This window comes from Ziziphus jujuba, chromosome 10 (assembly GCF_031755915.1).
Source record: "Ziziphus jujuba cultivar Dongzao chromosome 10, ASM3175591v1".
NCBI lineage: Eukaryota > Viridiplantae > Streptophyta > Magnoliopsida > Rosales > Rhamnaceae > Ziziphus > Ziziphus jujuba.
The window spans coordinates 17,686,523-17,704,884 of record NC_083388.1 but is presented as its reverse complement, the minus strand read 5'-3'; the positions used below and the strand labels follow the sequence as shown (position 1 = coordinate 17,704,884).

Sequence of the window (18,362 nt, the reverse complement as noted above, 5' to 3'; positions counted from 1 at the left end):
TTAATAAAATTATTTATTAATTAAAATAGAATAATTATTACAACTATATTATATTCATAAATATCATCTCAATACTCATTCAACTTTTAAGTAATTCAAAATTGTTGGTTTCTTTTTTATTTTTATTTTTGAGATTTGAAATATGAAAAATAATTATTAAAGGATGTATTTTTTTAATAAATTTTCATATAATTATTAATATGTTAATCATAAAGATCTTATATTAAATATAGTTGTTTTTAATGTTTAATATAATATATTCTATTATTATTTTTATTTGTTTAATATTATTAATTTAAATTTTATTAATACTAATTTAATATAATATAATATTTTTATATTATTATCAATAAGCTTTATTTTTTAATAATTATTTTTTATATTTTATATTGCAAAGTAATAACGCGAGAGAGACCAACAATTTTCAACCACTTAAGAATTCTAAGATTATTATGATGATATTTATAAAATATAATGTAATTTTAATAGTTGTTTTATCTTAATTAATAAACAATTTTTATAAAATATTTACTTTTTTTTTGCATATTTTTATTAATAATAATTTATTTATGATCATTATCGCTTATTATAAATTAAATTGATTAAGAAAAATATAATATCTATTTTATATTTTTATAATTTTTATAATTAATTTGATAATTGATTGATTAAATAAGTTAATTCTAAAATTTTAATAAAAATTTACTAATTGATTGATTAAATAAGTTAATTCTAAAATTTTTTAAAAAAATTTATATTTTTTTATAATTTTTTTATCGATATTCGATATTTTCTGATATATTCAGATAAATTTTTATATTTTAAATTTCGATATTTATATTGATTTGAAAATTTACACTTTGTTATTTTAATTTTAATTTTAATGGCAATACGATACGCTTCGTTGTTTGGGTGTAAACTGCAAAACGTGTAATGGTTGAATTAACAAATTTTTAATTTTTTTTGCTTTTTTAATTATTATTGGAATTGGAGATCCGAAACAAACAATATATGACATGGCCCAATTTCATTGAGGGCAATATAATTGGATTTCTTTGATAGTTGGGCCCAGGAAAAAGGTCTCGGGTTCAAACCCAATAAAATAACAGGTCCAATTGTTTCTCCGGACGGTCCAATTCCAAACCATACCTAGGGTTTGCTTATATACGTCGCGACGCCCTTCATAAAACCCTAGGCACAGCGCCATTTTGCATCTGGTATATCAGGGCATCAAGGAAGGAGCTTCTAGGACTTTTGCTGCAGCGCCACCATGAGAGCCAAGGTACTCTATAGCTAAAAGAACACTGCCAAAAAGGGGAAATTTTTTTTTTTCTTTTTTTCCTTAACTTTGCCTAAGAGTGCTTAAATATATGGTATTTGACTGTAACAACTGGGTTTGCTTTTTTTTTTTTTTTTTTTGCAGTGGAAGAAGAAGCGTATGAGGAGGTTGAAGAGGAAGCGCCGAAAGATGAGGCAGAGATCCAAGTAATAGCCGATTTGCATTGTCAGTAGCAGTGACTTACCGAAGCTCTTCCGCATGGCATTTCTGTCTCTCTGAGTTTTTCTTGCTCATTTAGTCTGTAGGTGTTTTTTTAGTTTCTATGTGAAACATTTTGGGCTTTTTAAACCCTTGTTCTTTTCACAGTTTCTAGTATTTTTAATTGGCATTTTGTTTTGTTAAGCTCTAATTTTCTAATGAATTTAATAGTTTCTTTTTTAGCTGGTTATTTGTTCTTTATTTGGTTTGATTGTGTTTTGTTTGTTTGGATGAGTATAGAAAAGATTGACAGAGCCCTTTGCATCATTGCTCGGAAACTGGTAGGATTTTCTTGTATAAACCAACCCGAGCTAGATCTTTAGTGGGTGCTGGTTCTAAGAAATGTAAAGGGCGTTGATCAATCTGGATGATAACAAAAAAAAAAAAAAAAGAGGTGCAATTGCTGTTATGGTGGTATTGTAGCAGAAAAGGTGACTTCTTTGGATATGGGATATTATGATATTTTTATGCTCTACTGTAATTATGCAATCCTTCTTTATCAGTGTGAGGAAAAAAAGTAAAAGAGAGGGAAAAAAAAAAAAGGCACAGATTTATCGACAAAACTAGCTTAATCTGGTATTCTCACCAGATATGCACAAGCATAAAATATTTGATCAGCCATTCTCAGATACATTTCTATTTTCCTGCTTGTATTTCATTGAGCAGTTTAAATATTCAATCTCATTTTGGGGCTGTTGACAGAATCTATTTTGTGTTACCGTTCAGTCCTACTTTCTTAAGTTCTTCAAATGCTTGTATGGTCTCTGAATCAAAACCACCTGCAAACTGAATGTTCCTCAAGTTATGGCAATGTACATAAAATTAATGATCTAAAGTAACAGTGTTATCTACCTGGTGTACTCGGTAAGCAAATCGAACTCCTTGTAGCATGAGATTTTCTTCTTTTGAACCTTCATTAGATTGCAGCTCGTTGGTGACCCTTCTCATGTACTCTTTGGCTAGCCTCAGTGAGCTTAGTTTCATCTGCAAGTAAAATTATGTTGTTAATTCGTATAGATGTTAGGTTTTTAGGAATAAGGGAGTTGTGGAATGGTCATGCAAGATTGCTTGAAGAATCAGTTTAGTTTTAGTAAAAGCATTTTTACATTTGGTTGAAGTATTGTGGTTGCCCTAATTTTGTGTTTTAGAAGTCTTTTGTAAAGGTTCATTTTGAGGCAGTCACAAAATTTACCTAGTGGAGTCCATTTCTAGAGGCACATAGGGAGTATAACTTTGTATTGACAGCATATCCGAATTATGGTTTACCTAGAAATGTCGAAATTTGTAAAGGTTAATTTGTTAGTGATGCTGTGCTTTTCAGTTATTTAAGTTATTGGTAAGGTATTGTTATCAGTTGGACTCTACTTCCATATGGTAATAATCAAGATTCATGCTACCTACCTCGCCGATCAACCCCGTATCTAACATCCATTCCCAAGGGATCTGGAAATCCCTGTATCTCTTGCTAGTACTTTCTCTAGTTCTTTCTGTATTGTTAACACTGCGTTCCAACCTGCAAATTTAAAGTTTTGATATTGTAAACAATTTTATGTTTTGAATGATAATTAAGTTGGTTGTAATCTAATTAAATGTATACATGCTCGCCTGTCTTGCAATTCTTGCATCCTTCTCAGGGCCTGGCTCATAGGATCTTTCAGGTTGTCTTCAAATGATGTAACTTCAAATTTAAGGTTCCTTAGGTCTCGGTAGTTGCAAGCAGCTTCCCGAATTGTATCTGCTTTTCTTTCGGGCCACTGTGGGAAATGCTTCAATACTGCCCTTTCATCAACTAGGGAAGACAGTTGTTCATCTAGCCATTTTACAAATGCCTCAACATCAGAAATCCTTCTATAGGCTGCAGACTCCACCTCCCTAATTAAAAAGTTGATAAATTCTGCTTGTGTTTCAACCTCTGATTTTACCTGTTCATCAATGTTAGTGGTGTTAACTGATGTTGGTTTCTAATATTTAGAAATGAATGATATGTTTGAATAGTAAACTCACCGCTGAAATATAAGTTGATCGATTCTCAATTTCACCAATCATGTTCTTGGTAAGTGCAAATGCTGGAACACCTGCAGGACTAGTTTTATGCTCCGGATGAACATCTTTCCTTGTAAGTGAACGGTACAGCTCCATCAAATCTGGCACACGCCGCACTGCTTTCAACCCAACTGGTGATTTCAAGGGCAATGGTGGAGGTGGTGGTGCTGGTGCTGGTGACACTTTATATTCTCCTCCTTCCTTAGGTGAAACTGGAGAGGTTAAAACAGGAGGTCGTGGTGGTGGATTAGGGACTCTCCCTGGTCTTTCCTTTATGGCTGCTGAATCTGACAAATCTTGTCTTGGATGTAGTTTCTCTACTGCTGGACTCTGCCCTGACAGATTAACAGAAAGAGATGGTTTCTGTGGGGCTACATCAATGTAGTTGTTATCCATGGAGTTTTGTAGCTTCTTCCAGAGCATGGATTTCCTCTCATTGTTGTATGCTTTAAGGGTGCTAATTTGTGCTCTGAGTCTGACCACTTCTTGTCTCAGTTCCCCATTTTCTTTTTCCAGGGATCTAGTCCTCGCCATTGAAGCTTCCAGTTCTCTTCTCAGGAGGGTGATCTCGGAATCCTCGTCTTCAGGAGGCATTTTTTTTTTTTTTTTTTTTTTTAGGCCTCTGCTTTCACTAGAAGGATGACAGGGGAGGAGTTAGAAATCGCATTGAAATGTGGAACTTTTTTCTTTTATATGTCCTTTCAGTTTCCAAGTAAGGTTGGTATCACTTCAGTTTGACGAGTGACGCTCTGGAGAATGCCCTTCACCGTGCTGATAATGGCAGTTGTGGGCATTCAGAGAGCATTAATCCTCACAAGGATGTTTTTGGTATATGAAATTTTTTTCATTTGCTTTATATGAAGATTTAATTTAATTTCTCTTTGTAGGTGAAAGGTTACTTAGACTTGCTGGCATAAAAAGTTGCTAGTATGTTTAGGAAGTCATGTTAGGTACAACATTTAATTCTTTGGTCAAATTTACCATAACATCCATTTTCATTTTTGTGTTCACAAGGATCCGAATATTTTCTTTAATTTGCTTTCGTCAGCATGCTGCCAAGTATGTGTTCAGAGTCAGGATCACATTCCAAGCTATGTAATTTCTTTCACATTTTACACGTAGTCTTATAGAAGTGTGACTCAAATAGTGCAAGAAATAGGATTGATTGCAAACTTACAACTGCCCCAAAAACCCCATTTTGTAAAGCTTGCGTAGCCAACCGATGTGGTCCAAGTGTAAGTCTCTGACTGGGATGTTGGAGTTTATTAGGTCAATCTTAGTTTCAAACCCTTTGTGCACATGTTTGATAAAATGTTAATTGATTTAAGAGTCGGTAATGAATTATGAAGAAATTGAATTGGGTTTTGCTATTCTTTGCTTGCGAAGCAAATGGGAAAAGGGGAAAAGAAAAAATAAAAAAAATAAAAAGAAAAAAAAGAAAAAAGAGAGAGGAAATGAATAATAACAAAGAAAGGATGCTGACAGGGGAAAAATTAAAGAGAAAGTAAAAGCACTGATATTTACAGACTACCAGAATGAGATTTTCCTGCATTGCATTTTCTGTCTTTACCCAAATACTGACAATAATAATAAAGATACGGAAAAAGGGGTCTGATATTGTATTCCCTTGGCAATCAGAGTCGTTTAATAATGTCTTTACAAGGATGTCACTGTTGTATAAGTATGTATTGCAGATTGCTTTTCATTGTTATCACAACTTATTTATGAATTTGACGTAGCTTTCCAATTAAAGAGGGAAGTAGAATGCTTAAAAAACTTATTTGAAAGACCCATAAAGAAGGAGGCCGATACCTTCATTTGAGGATGAGGTGTCCTTTTTACAGGTCTACATCTTATCTTTGAAACCACTGAGGCTAAGAGGTAGTAGTTCCTATGCCCCTTATTTCTACCAAATTCCCAAGAGACAAAAAGTTGAGGCAGTGTTTTATAGGGGTCTTAGATAAGTAGATCATCTTTGGAAATCCTTCAAAAGCAATATTCTTCTTGATGATCTGGTAGGAGTCCTTCACTTTTATCCAGCTTTAATTTCTGGAGGACCCATTTCTTTTTTCCAGTAGCCCAAGTTCCCCACCGCCAAGGGAACCTCAGAGGGTGATAGGTAGCAACTTGTTGAAGACTCAATTGGAAAAAGTATGGCAATGCCAAATATGAATTATATATATATAGGAATTATCAATGTCATAATGGATCTTATATAAAACTACTCAGAACCTCTATTATCCATTCAGTGAGTCCAAGTAAAGTTTGTTTTGTCTTTTTAGGTAGTTTTTCAAAATTTATATAGAAACCGATTCAAAACCGATAAATATGATTTTGATGGTAAAACCATTTGATGTTTTAATAGAAAAATTATTGAAAATTATGTATAAAATTGTAAATAACATAAAATAAAAAATAAATATAAAAATGCACTACCTATAATGGAGGCGGGAAAAAAGACTGAGCAAATGTGCGTTTGGTATTACATTAATTTTCAATATATATTCCCCATGACCAAGGGAATACATAATTGGTTTTTCTTTTTTGTCTGAAAGAATGCATAATTTGGTTAGTAACTAATCAATGTTTGGTCTTTCAGTACACTACCGCCTCCAATAATTGTAATATCCCATATTGCATGGCTCTGATAAAAAGTTTGGAATCTCTTTTCCTTCTCCAAAAGATACCAATTGAATGTTTAATACTCAATTCATTTTAAGGTTATGATTGGAAATGTGACTTTAAATGCACTTAACGGTACTAAAACAAATCTTTCTTTTTATTCCAAACATAAAATCTTGTGGATTATATCATCTTAGGTTTGTTAACTTCTCAAGAAAATATATATATATATATATATATATATATATATATATATATATATATATATATATATATATATATATATATATATATATATATATTAAGATATTATATAAAATTTTAGTTAGATTATGGTTAATGACATGAAAAGGGAAGGCATTTTTGGGGTACAAAACTTTAGAGTATGAGTTGGCTCAGCGACAGCTGGCTCGATCTGTATTGAATTGGCCTTCATGCTTGATTTTTAAACAAAAAAGATCGATTCCACCGCCCATTTAAGACCAACAATGCTGAGGAACTAGTCCACTGTACCAATAATGACCCTACTTATTTCATTATTGTGCTTGCTTACTATACCCTCTGTAATACCCATATTAACTTAAACGCTTTATTTATCCATTTTTTGTTTATTATTATTTTTTTCTAATCAAATTTTGATACCTTTGGATGTGCAGATACATGCCAATCCATCCTCCAAACAACTTTCTTTAGGTATCGTTTTACTTGTTTTTAAAAAATTATTTTTGAGTGGTTTCATCAAAAAAAAGGGTTAATATTTGTATCATTGTCTAGGTTTGGTCCAAGTTCAATTGGCATTAAAAGGTGTCATATATAATTTCTTCTAACTTATTGAAAAGAAAGGATTAATTGCAACGTATCTTCTAATTTGGAGTATTTGTACTTTTTTAACTATCCAGATTAAAACACTTTAATTTAGTCTTTTAAATTTTAATTTGTTATATTCTTTAAAATGCAATTGAAATTACAATTACTATTTTAATTTAACTATCCCATTCAAATTAGATTTTTACTATAAGTTGCTTATTGTTCAAACAAAAGTTTCAACTTATTGTATTTTGATCCAGTAAAATTCTTTTGGATTAAAATACATATTTCTAAAATTATAATATTTAAATTGTAACAAATTAAACTAATTTACAACAAAATAAACTAAATTATCTTTTAATATTGGTGGAGTAAGAAAATGTCATTAACCACCCTTACTTAAAAAGAAAATTCATTAAAAAAAGTAAAAGAAAAAAAAAAAAGACTTATTAAGTAACTAAATGGTAAGTTTTAAAACTTGAAATTCAAAGTATACCTATTCCGTTAAGCAGCAATTAGCCTTTGGAAAAATTATGATCTCTTTCCTATATATGTAATTATCTTCTGTCTCCATACTTTCCAGAAACCAATAGATTTTATTTTATTTTTTTTCTTCTCAATATGAAACCAATAGATCTGGTTGAGTAAATTAAAGCAGACTTTATGAGTATTCGATATATTAACCCTTTAGATTTAAAAACAAACAACGTGTGGTGCAGAACAAAAGTTCCAAAGAGTTAGCCCAAAAAGTTACCCTAATCAGTAAAGAATATCCAAAAAAAAAAAGAAAAAGAAAGAGAAAATCTAATTTAGGGTTAAAGCACTCCACAACATTGATTAAACCTAGCAGCCCCATGACAAAGAAGGCGGAGTTTGATTTATTTAAGAAACATAGAAAGAAGTAAAATTCTATTCACCAATAAAAAAAAGAAAAATTCTAATTCAAGGTTATGAAGCGAAATTTATAATTCATGTAGCGTACCAATGCTAATATAACTTCATGCCCATGTTAGTTGTATATCTAAAAAACCATAATGTAAGAAAGTGGGTGAACCTCTTAATCATGGTCCATTCATCGTACTCAAATAAATATAATATAATCGGACATTGGACTCAAATTCCAACCACAACCTTTTATTAAATTTGGAATAAACCCAACTTGATTCAAACGAGATCAATTTGATATCTTTGACTGTTGAACACCATTTATAAAGATTGAAAGTTTGAGATATAAATCCTCTAATCTAATTTTTTTGTGTACACCATTAAAAAAAAAAAATTGATAATATTTGAAATTTATGGTTATGGTTTAGTATGTTAAACTAAACCCTAAGAAAAGTGTCTCCACCCCCAAAAAAAAAACAAAAACAAAATTAACTAAAGGATATATTTATTAGTACTTCATTTTTATTATTTTTAAAATTTTGATCAAGTACATTTTGTGGAAAGAAAAATGATTATTTTGCATTTTGCTGAAAATGTTAATAAGAATTAATAAGGACGAGAAATGCTTCATAAGTTTAGATAGAATTCTTTTGGTAATGACATTCAGCATTTGAAGGATGATTTTCATTGAGGATTTGGTGGGCGACCATTGGCAGAACAGACTCTGGAACCCCATTCAAGCAGTTCTTTGCTTGTGTCATCCCTATGAACAATCACTTCTATGAAGCATAAACAATCTTGCTTCTCTCCTGTTGCTGTTTCAATGGCCTCAATTAGCTCCTCCTCGGTCCGAACCTGTCATACAAAAACAAATCAATAATATACCGTCAAGCATACCAGACAGCTTTAGGTCGATATGATAAAAGGCTAATACCTTATATGCATATATATATAATGGGATTATTAGCATGTTATATTTATGATTACAAATGAGAATAATCCTTAACATACATGTTATCAAATATATGCATGCCAAATTACATCTTAAAGCAAATTATATTTAATTTCATATGCATGCATTTAATACACTAGGCATGCACGCGTTTTATAACAAAACTATATATATACATACACATATAATTAAAGAAAACTAACCTTGCTGGTCCAACATTTGCCTTCCCCATTGTGGATTGCATCTACTAGAGCTGTATAATTCCAGTTCTTGATTACATTGTAGGGCCCATCATGGATTTCAACTTCTATGGTGTAGCCTCCATTGTTTATTAGGAAGATGATTGTCCTTTGCTCACATCTTATCATTGTTGACACATCTTGGGCAGTTACCTGTGCCATCCAAAATACCAGGCTTTTAAGAAATTAATACCATTAACGCTGGTTTGGGATGTTTGATTGCTTAATTTGGATTGAATCGAACTATTTTAAGTTTGGTACAGTAAAAATTTAATATAGTTCCCAATGCAATGGAGTCTAGCATCCCAGACGAGCCTTTTTTTTTTAAAGCTCGTACTGTGAATTTCTAACCTGGAAACTTCCATCACCAATGCAAGCAATGACTCTCTTATTTGGTACAGACTGAGCATAACCAAGTGTAGCACCAACAGACCATCCAATTGAACCATATTGCATCTGGAATTCATACCTGCAGCACCAGCTTTTCTTTCTCTCATCATTGTAATTAAAGAAATATTTAGCTCAAATATCAAACTAATTTGTTAAAATTATAATTTGTTGCTTACCCACATCCTTCAGGTAACTTTAGCTTCTGGCAATTAAACCAAGAATCTCCAGTCTCAGCAATCACAGCAGTATCACCAGAAAGCATTTTCTGAATATGATTAAACATAACATTGACTCTTAATGGCTCATTAGGCTCTGATTTCAGAGGAACACCATTTGGGACATAAATCCTGTGGTAGTTTTCATAAGAAGTTGTGTTACGGTCGATCCTCTTTGCAAGTGCCTGAAGAAAGTCTTTCATCAGAATACATCCGAAAGCAGGGCCATTGGCTACCACCACACGGTCTGGATTCACTATGATGGCCTTGTCTTTCTTTAGGAGGAGGGAATAGCCAACAGAGCTATAGTCATTGAAGATTGGCCCGGCAAACAAGTATGCATCTGCTGATTCCACAATCTCGGCGCAGAAGGCAGTGCTAACTGCGCCCCAATATGTTCCTATGAAGTGGGGGTGGTTTTCCGGTACCAGCGCTTTTGCTGATGGCATGGTGGCTATCGCATAGCCACAGGCATCAGCCAGTTCGGCGAAGGCCTTAGTGGCCTTCGCTACTCTGAGTTTTGGCCCTCCTACCAACACTGGCTTCACTGCCTTGCTCAAGAAGGCAACTGTTGTTTCCACAGCAGCTTCCAAACCCATCTTGTTGCTCAATCTGTATCAGGGAATCTTCCAATTATATGTGCATAGTTTATATTAAAAAAAAAAAAAAAAATTAAAACCAGGAATTAGAATACTCGGATGAGAACAAAGTAAGTGTACCTGGGGGAGAGAGCAAATGGAATGGGTTCTCTGCTAAATGATGGATGGGGGATAGTGGCTAAGTTGCAACTGATGCTGATATAGACAGGCTTGCTTTCTTTAAGAGCAGTAGAAATGGCTGTATCAATTTGTTCACATGCATCTTCTAAGTGACTTACCACAGCCTACAAACAATATTTGAAGCAAATGATACAAATCAGAATCATCACCATTTATTGCCCCCAAAAAAAAAAAAAAAAAGATTAATCCAAAATCAAAATCTCCATGTTAACCTGAAATGAAAATGCTCTACATATGCTCAAGCTGAATATTTCCAATCCAATGAAATCAAGTTTGCCATATATATATTGTAATATATAAACAAAATTTTTCATACATATTAAATACACTGATATTTGATTTCTTGGTAATTATATCTCAATGTATAGTGAAAGATATGATAATGTAGCAATACACATTTATATTTTTTATTTTAAATCATTCATTATGATGTCACTTACATAACTTATCATGTCACCATATCATCCATTATAAATTAAAAATATAATATCTAAAGTGTCGTTATCATCGATATACTATTCTTATTCTACACATAAATATATATATTACCATGTCGTCCATTATAAATTAAAAATATAATATCCAAAGTGCCGTTTTCATCTATATACTATTTTTATTCTACACATAGATATATATAGTATGGCTTACTTGATAGCATGTCACAGTCTGGAAGCACCGGAGTTCTTGGCTAAAGTCCGGCAATCCAATGGTGTGGTGGAGAATTCTATTAGTTCCATAATCATTAGTATTAGGCCCTCCAACGATACAAATGACAGGGAGGTTCTCACTGTAAGCTCCGGCAATGGCATTAAGCACGCTAAGCCCTCCCACAGTGAATGTGACAACACAAGCACCAACACCACGAGCTCTGGCATAGCCATCCGCAGCATAACCTGCATTGAGCTCATTGCAGCAACCGATATTCTTAAGTCCAGGCTCGGCGATTAGGAGGTCGAGAAGGTTAAGGTTGAAATCGCCGGGAACTGTGAAGACATCGTTAATGCCAATCTGAACAAGGCGATGAGCAAGGTGGCGGCCAAGTGTGGAATCAGGGGAGGCAATGGTTGAAGGAGGGTGAGAGTCATGAATGATGGATGAACCATTTTGAGGAATACACCCAACATTGTTGTTGCAGGGTTTGCATGACTCAGTTGGGCCACTGTCCATGTTTATATCCAAAACAGAACCAAGAAAATTTGTGCAAGGAAAAAAGTTTTCTTGTTTGATTAATTAAAAATAGAGAAAAAGAAATAGATCTAGTTAGAGGAAAATATATACTGAGGGAATAGGAGAAGTTGGAAAGTGAATGAAAAAGGGAGAGAGTGAGTGAATATTATGGATGGTTTGGCGTGAAAGAAGGGAAAGTAGATCCAAGTTCTACTTGTGAAGACCGGTTCGTTTTATGTATGCTAATGATTCGGACTACAGGACAAAGGAAAAAAACTTTTAACATAACAAAAACATATTTTCTGAAAAATTAATATTTGGATTTTATTTGTAATTTTTTTAACCAAAAAGCAGTGGATTATATTATCATGAATCTATTGCTACCTTATATTGAAAACCATATTGACGTGCTAGTATGCCTCCTTAATTAATAATTGGGCAAGTGACAACCTCTAAATGTATGTTCTTCAACATAAAAACTTATGTTTCAAACATATGAATGTTTGCTTATTAGAGGGGATCTCTTTCATTATTGGAAAGGAAAAAGTTTTCCATGACCAAAATACAATTGCAATTATGTTGCCAACGCTAACTAATATAATTTGCACGTATAAACTTATTTTTCAAAATTTTGTCATATATATATATATATATATGTATGTTGGATATTAAGGATGAAAGCCTTAATTCTTATATTGTTCAGTTTGCCAAAGGAACTTCACTTGTATACCACAGACATTTGGGATTCTTTTTTCCCCTCTAAAACCAATCAAAAAGAAAACATTTTGGAACTGATATTACACCTCTGATCTATGGGGAAGTCAATACTCGAAGAAACGACAACCAGAATATACAAAAACTATGGTAAATGTTAGTTCTGCAACACTACTTTTGTGCCAAATATAATCATATAAGCTACTTTGTCACAGACCAAGTGTAGGCATAAATATGTCAGCTTGGATAGAATGTAACATCTCAGGCACAGCTTTAACGAAGACCATTCGTACCCAGATGCAGGGTTCATTCAGAAGCTAAACATAGTAAATCATTCCAACTTCCAGCAAAGAAGTATGACGCACATTCAGAATAACATCAGGCCCTCTACAATTCTTGCTCAGGAATGCATACACAATGTCTATAGCAAATTTCTTCAAAACCGACGATGATTTCTTTGACTTTGCATGAGATTGTCCAAGAATATAAGCAACACCAGATTCTTTGGCTTTCAAGATCTGCAGAGACTCATCTTTGATTATAGTATTTTCCAAATGCTCAATTCCGGATTTCGTTACTTGAAAATCACTTAAAGAATGCACCACGTTGTCTTCTTGATTTGAGTCCATGAAGGTGTGCTCTGGCAGGGTTGGTTTCAGAACACATTCTTCCTCTGTTTCTATGAATTGTATTATTCCAGACACCAATCTGTTCTCAAAGTCGTAGTTTTCTTGTTGCAAATCTTTGTAACCATATCTCACAATGCACCTGAACATTCCGTACTCCTTGGGCCCAACCCTACTAATGACAAGCCGTTTGTTTTCCCTGACATAAGGAACATGAACAGATTTGATACAAACGAAAACCAATACCTGATGGAATGCAGGCAAATTAGTTACAAAGTGTCCAAAAACAGCTGGAACGCCGTTTACAAGATTGGTGTAAACAACTCCAATTCCAGGTACCCGAACCATACCAAGGCTAGGCCCCAAGCACACTATTCTGTTCACTGAGACCTTATTTTCCTCATCAAATTGGTGTTTCTTCCTTGTCCCATAGTTCCAAATGTACATTACACCCATGAAAACTAGAGACAGCACAAGCGGGATCCAGCCACCTTCTGGAACTTTGCTGATGGATGCCGAAATATAGAGCAGTTCAATTGAACCGAAAAACACCAAAAATGATATGGAAGTAATTATATTTTTCTTCCACACAATTGTCATCACCAGAGCCATTAAGCAAGTTGTAACAAACATTACAGTAGTGACTGCAAGACCTACAAACCAAGAAAAATTATCAACTTTTATTTATGAATGATTTGAATTCCCTAAAGAGAATCGGCTTGGAATTGTACCATATGCATGCCCCATCATGTTTGTGTCCCTTAGTCCGATTGTCACACCTAAACAAAGGCACATTAACATCCAGTTGGCCTCAGGAATGTATATCTGACCGTATATTTTGCTCGAAGTATGAACTATTTTAACACGTGGAAAGCAATTTAGTGCACATGACTGGCTTATCATAGAGAATGTAGCTGAGATTACTGCCTGACTTCCTACCACAGCAGCGAAAGTGGCCACAATAAACACTGGCCAGAACACAGCTTCTGCACAAAATGGTAATGTAAAATCAGTACAAAAGACGAAAAGAACTATGTCAATCAATTTTCATATTCCATTTAACTTCTTGCCTGGTATGGCTTTGTAGAAGCTTCTCTGGATATCTTCACGGTGCTTAGAGAGGAATGCGGCCTCACCCATGTATGCAAAAACCAGAGAGGGATATACTAGACATGTGAAAGCTATCTGGAATTTGAATACTAAACTATTAAACACTAAAATAGAAATGATAGAACAGAAAGTGCGCAGCGATAAAATATTAGTATCTTAAAGTATTTCTGTGAAATTAGTTAATTAGAATCTGAATTTACCTTGATGGAGAAAGGAGAAAAATGGCCTAAATTAGCAAACATTGCCTCCACACCTGAAATGGTATTCCAACGAAATTAGTTTCTTCAGCTGCAAGTAACTCACTAACTGCAGCAGAACTTCAAAGGAGGTATACCTGTTATTGAAAGAACCACTCCACCAAGTGACACCCATCCTTCAACACCTGTGGTTTTAAGGAACTTCAACATGTAAGCAGGGGAAAGTGCACGAAATATGCGCGGATTCCACCGGAATATGTTGTATATCCCTATGCCGCAAATACACAAAAGCCATGCTGTGACAATTGGAGCAAACATGAAAGCAACTCTGTGTGTTCCATGATGCTGAAGGGAGAAAAGCCCCACCAAAATGACACATGAGATTACTACAACATAATCTGAAAGAAAGAGGTTGATAGAACTTTAATAGAGGGTGATGATGTTTTAAACAATAAAATTATTGGTATATTACAAAGAAAAAACATAGACTCACTTTCATGAAGTTCTGTGATCTTAAGTTTAATTCCTGAGACCGCTGAAAGAACTGAAAGTATAAATGAAATATCTATCAGACAATTTTATACCAGCAGAGGGAGAAGACAAAAGAAAGAGGAAAAGAATGCCCGTAGAGAATTGAATACTTCAAACAATAGTATAATATTTTTTCATGTCAGCATACAAACTTATGTTTAACCCAGTTTTTCTTATCATGCTCACACAACAACAATTCTCTTTATTGCAATCTACTAGAATCAGGGACTAAGTCATCTGCCGATCCATATACAGTATGCATAATAACCAGAAAGACCAAAGGCTATTGATCTTAAAGGATGCATATGTATCTTCCTTTTTTCCATTTTACTTTGTGAAATCACCTGGTAAGACTAAGAATAATCTAAAAAAACTGAAAATAAAGAAAGAGAACAAAACCATTAACCAGTGCCTTTTGTCTAGCAAAAACCAAACTAGATAGACTGCATTAGCGAAACAGCAAATTAGTTTTCTTGGTCAGTTACAGGGTACAATGTTTTGGAAGTGAGAAACATCGAAGAACTGAAATTCATTTAGAATTGTCTAAATGAAAACATCAGAAACAAAGTCATTGGTTATAGATAAAAAATAGTGTGATGCTTGTGAAACTATTTAAGCATCTAATACCTATTCATGCCCACACTCATAACTTCTGGAGTAAAGAAACATAGTTGAGAAGGTTAAAAGTTCAGGTAATGGAACTTGCATGAGTCATGAAATAAACAATTGAAAAGTTGATAGAGAATTGCAATTAGTACTAGATCCAGGCACCTGATATTGATGGAGTGAGAACTCCATCACCGATTGCCATACTGGTTCCCACCAGAACAAAAACCAAGAGCCCTTTTCTAAAATTTTCATGCTTGTCAAAGAACAGCTTCAGAGCTGAACTCTGCGACGAGTCTGTAGGTCCTTCTGTCACATACGAAGACAATTCCTCATCTGTGGCCTCTTGATTAGGTAGAATACTTAGTTTTGCATGACGACAGAGAAGAGAGTACAATGCAAATGTTCCACCTACACCATATTTCAATAATACATTGATATACTTTCTTTTATGTCCAAATCTGCAGTTATTGAGCTTCATCTAATCACTCCCACAAATAAATTAAAGTATATTCTGCTGAGTATTATTCCTAGGTCTATCAAATTATTAACTGAAGCATCTGCAGAATTTAGTTATATGGTATAGAACCTTTGATACAAATATTAATTTATTTCAACAAAATCCTAAATAAAATGAAATGTATATGTATAAAGATAAATAAAAAGGTGTTAAAGCAATGCCATGATTGGAGACAGAAGTGACTTCCTCTTTATGATGTAACCATAACATAGTGATGGGAAGGTTGAGGGACCTGTATGATTTTGGAGTCACAGGCTCAAAATCCTTTATTTGAAAAAGCAACCAGAAACTACTGGCATAACCAAAAAAAGGCCCTACCTTCACCATTATCATCAGCTGACATCACAATGAAAATGTATTTGAAGAGAGCAATGAGAGTAAAAGTCCAGAAGATAAAGGAAAGCACCCCAAAGATCTCCTCATCATCCTCATGAAGGCCTAACTTTCCAGAGAAGGTGGTCTTGTAAACATAAAGAGGGGAGGTGCTGAGGTCTCCATATACAACTCCAAGACTTTGATAAGCCAATGTGAGCATAGTTGAACAGGACGCCCTCTTCAAGTTCTGATTCAGAACAGCAAAATAGAAACTAAATGGTTTAGAAAGACATCAATAGAAAGAAGCTTAAAGAGATTTGTTAGCATTACACTGCTCATGAAAGTTCATAATTTTGCTAATTTTCGGCAGAAACAATGAAGCACAATATAAATTTACTTGATGTTGTTTCAGTCCCAGTGTTCATTAAACACTATACACTTTGCTAATAGGATAAACCCTTGAACACCATCGATTTAGTAATTCGTCCTTCTTGGTGGTAGTTTATGGTGGTTATGCAGCAGAAGAGAAGCTGAATGTAAGCTCATGTTACATTCATAGCTTTCCATTCCAATTGCAGACATATTCTGCCTTGAGGGAGTCAAGGAATAAATTTTCAGTTCCAGACAAGGGAGTTATCTGAATTTGCAGAGCTTAGTGTAGTGAAAGCAAGACCTACTAATATGTTTAACTAATATGTTTTTCTTCATCATTAATAACTCTTTTTAGTTATCTTACTAGAACCCCCATTATGGTGGAAGAAATTAACTTACCCAGAAACCAGAACCAAGTAAAAAAGAAGAGGAAGAAGAAGAAGAAGAAGATGAAGAAAAAGAAAGAAAACAGAAAGCAGATAGGAAACCACTACTATTGCACATTATAGTCATTCTTCAAAACCCGTTAAAATTTAAAGAGAAGCATTACACTCAAAACCCTTTTTGGTCCAAGGCACAAGCTTTGAAATAATGACTGATATACCACAAGACACACACCCATTTTGCTAGAAGAACATACTAAGTGATTATCCTATAACAATGGTGTTGTACAAGAAAGAACAGTAAATAAAGGGGAGATAAAGGAGTTAAACACTGACATGAAAGAATGGTGACTGCTTAATTCAGAGGGCAAGAGAGGAAAGAATACCCGTTGAGATATTCCCTCTTCTACAAAATCCTCAGACGGGTTCATGGTTTAGAAAGATAGACAGATACAGAGATACAGAGAGACAGAGAGGGATAGGCAGAGGCAGAGCCGCAGAGGCAGGCAAGGAAGTAGTGGGGTGGAAGAGAGACTGAAAAAGAGAATATAAAGAGAGAGAGAGAGAGAGAGAGGACATAGGGAAGGTAGGAAGTGAAAGACGCAGTAAGTAGTAAAGAGGCAAGTATTCTACACTGTATGTCAAAAAAATAGCAAATTGTATTCATTGCTCTTCATGATTTTATATTATCCTTGCCCCCTAAGCCGCGGGAATTTATTTTTATGTTTAAATAACATAATAAAATAAGTTAAATAACTCCAATGAGTGAATCCCCAAAGGTTCTTTTTCTTCTTCTTCTTAATTTTTTTTTATTAAATAATAATAATAATAATAAGCCAACAAGTGATCCAGGCATAGTAAGGAAGTCGATTTTCTTAAAGAAAACTTGTAGTAATCCAATGAGTTTGTTATTATTGTAAATTCCCATTCATGTGGTCTTTCCTAATCTATTTTCCTTTCTTGGCAGGTTGTTAGATTTTAAACCATCCTACTCCTAAGAAATTTTAACACATGCTTTAACTGTATTATTGTGTACATGTTCTTTCATCATATAAAAGATAAATTGGTTCAACTTTTTATTTAATCTTGATGATTTCAGCCTATAGAAATTTATTGTTATATAAGAAATATGATAGGCCCTGATAATGTCGCATTGAAAGTTTCAGCAGATTTTCTAGCAGGAAATCATTTATTTTTCTAGAGAGTCCATTTTCATATATGTTGAAATTACTTATATTCACGTTGAATTCATTAAAAAGAAAAGTTTTGACAGACCAAGTTCTATTCAAAGAAAGTAGGCAAGCATCTGGTTTACTTGGACATCCTAATCTATTCCTCAACCTTACCTCTTG

The 18,362-nt window shown here is 33.8% G+C and overlaps 3 protein-coding genes and 1 long non-coding RNA gene across 7 annotated transcripts; 1 reads left to right on the top strand and 3 right to left on the bottom strand.

Moving 5' to 3' along the window:
- Positions 1–1,067: 1,067 nt before the first annotated feature.
- LOC107411515 (uncharacterized) lies at positions 1,068–1,719 on the top strand. The gene is made up of 2 exons (XR_001580878.4): positions 1,068–1,282; positions 1,424–1,719. It is a non-coding gene; the product is annotated as an uncharacterized LOC107411515 (long non-coding RNA).
- LOC107411513 (INCREASED PETAL GROWTH ANISOTROPY 1-like protein 1) lies at positions 1,709–4,777 on the bottom strand. 2 transcript variants are annotated; one of them, XM_048468612.2, is made up of 5 exons: positions 3,542–4,777; positions 3,143–3,459; positions 2,939–3,050; positions 2,390–2,521; positions 1,709–2,323 (listed from the first exon to the last, which is right to left on the bottom strand). In XM_048468612.2, exons 1-5 carry the CDS (start codon positions 4,172–4,174, stop codon positions 2,243–2,245), a joined length of 1,275 nt encoding a protein of 424 aa, XP_048324569.1. In that variant the 5' UTR covers positions 4,175–4,777; the 3' UTR covers positions 1,709–2,242. The 2 variants fall into 2 exon arrangements, with proteins under 2 accessions (XP_048324569.1, XP_048324570.1); XM_048468613.2 differs by lacking the exon at positions 1,709–2,323 and having other exon boundaries at positions 3,135–3,459; positions 3,542–4,769.
- A 3,605-nt stretch (positions 4,778–8,382) lies between these two features.
- On the bottom strand, positions 8,383–11,754 carry LOC107411501 (pyruvate decarboxylase 2). Its single transcript, XM_016019099.4, has 6 exons — positions 11,118–11,754; positions 10,410–10,573; positions 9,652–10,302; positions 9,437–9,554; positions 9,050–9,238; positions 8,383–8,749 (listed from the first exon to the last, which is right to left on the bottom strand). The coding sequence occupies exons 1-6, from the start codon at positions 11,634–11,636 to the stop codon at positions 8,579–8,581; spliced, it is 1,812 nt and encodes a 603-aa protein (XP_015874585.2). The 5' UTR covers positions 11,637–11,754; the 3' UTR covers positions 8,383–8,578.
- Positions 11,755–12,309: 555 nt separating this feature from the next.
- LOC107411491 (potassium transporter 1) lies at positions 12,310–17,664 on the bottom strand. 3 transcript variants are annotated; one of them, XM_025071244.3, is made up of 9 exons: positions 16,653–17,664; positions 16,259–16,502; positions 15,586–15,831; positions 14,777–14,827; positions 14,421–14,681; positions 14,287–14,339; positions 14,047–14,161; positions 13,708–13,962; positions 12,310–13,629 (listed from the first exon to the last, which is right to left on the bottom strand). In XM_025071244.3, exons 2-9 carry the CDS (start codon positions 16,473–16,475, stop codon positions 12,668–12,670), a joined length of 2,160 nt encoding a protein of 719 aa, XP_024927012.3. In that variant the 5' UTR covers positions 16,476–16,502; positions 16,653–17,664; the 3' UTR covers positions 12,310–12,667. The 3 variants fall into 3 exon arrangements, with proteins under 3 accessions (XP_024927012.3, XP_015874573.3, XP_015874574.3); XM_016019087.4 differs by having other exon boundaries at positions 17,397–17,664; XM_016019088.4 differs by having other exon boundaries at positions 17,347–17,663.
- Between the last annotated feature and the right edge of the window lie 698 nt (positions 17,665–18,362).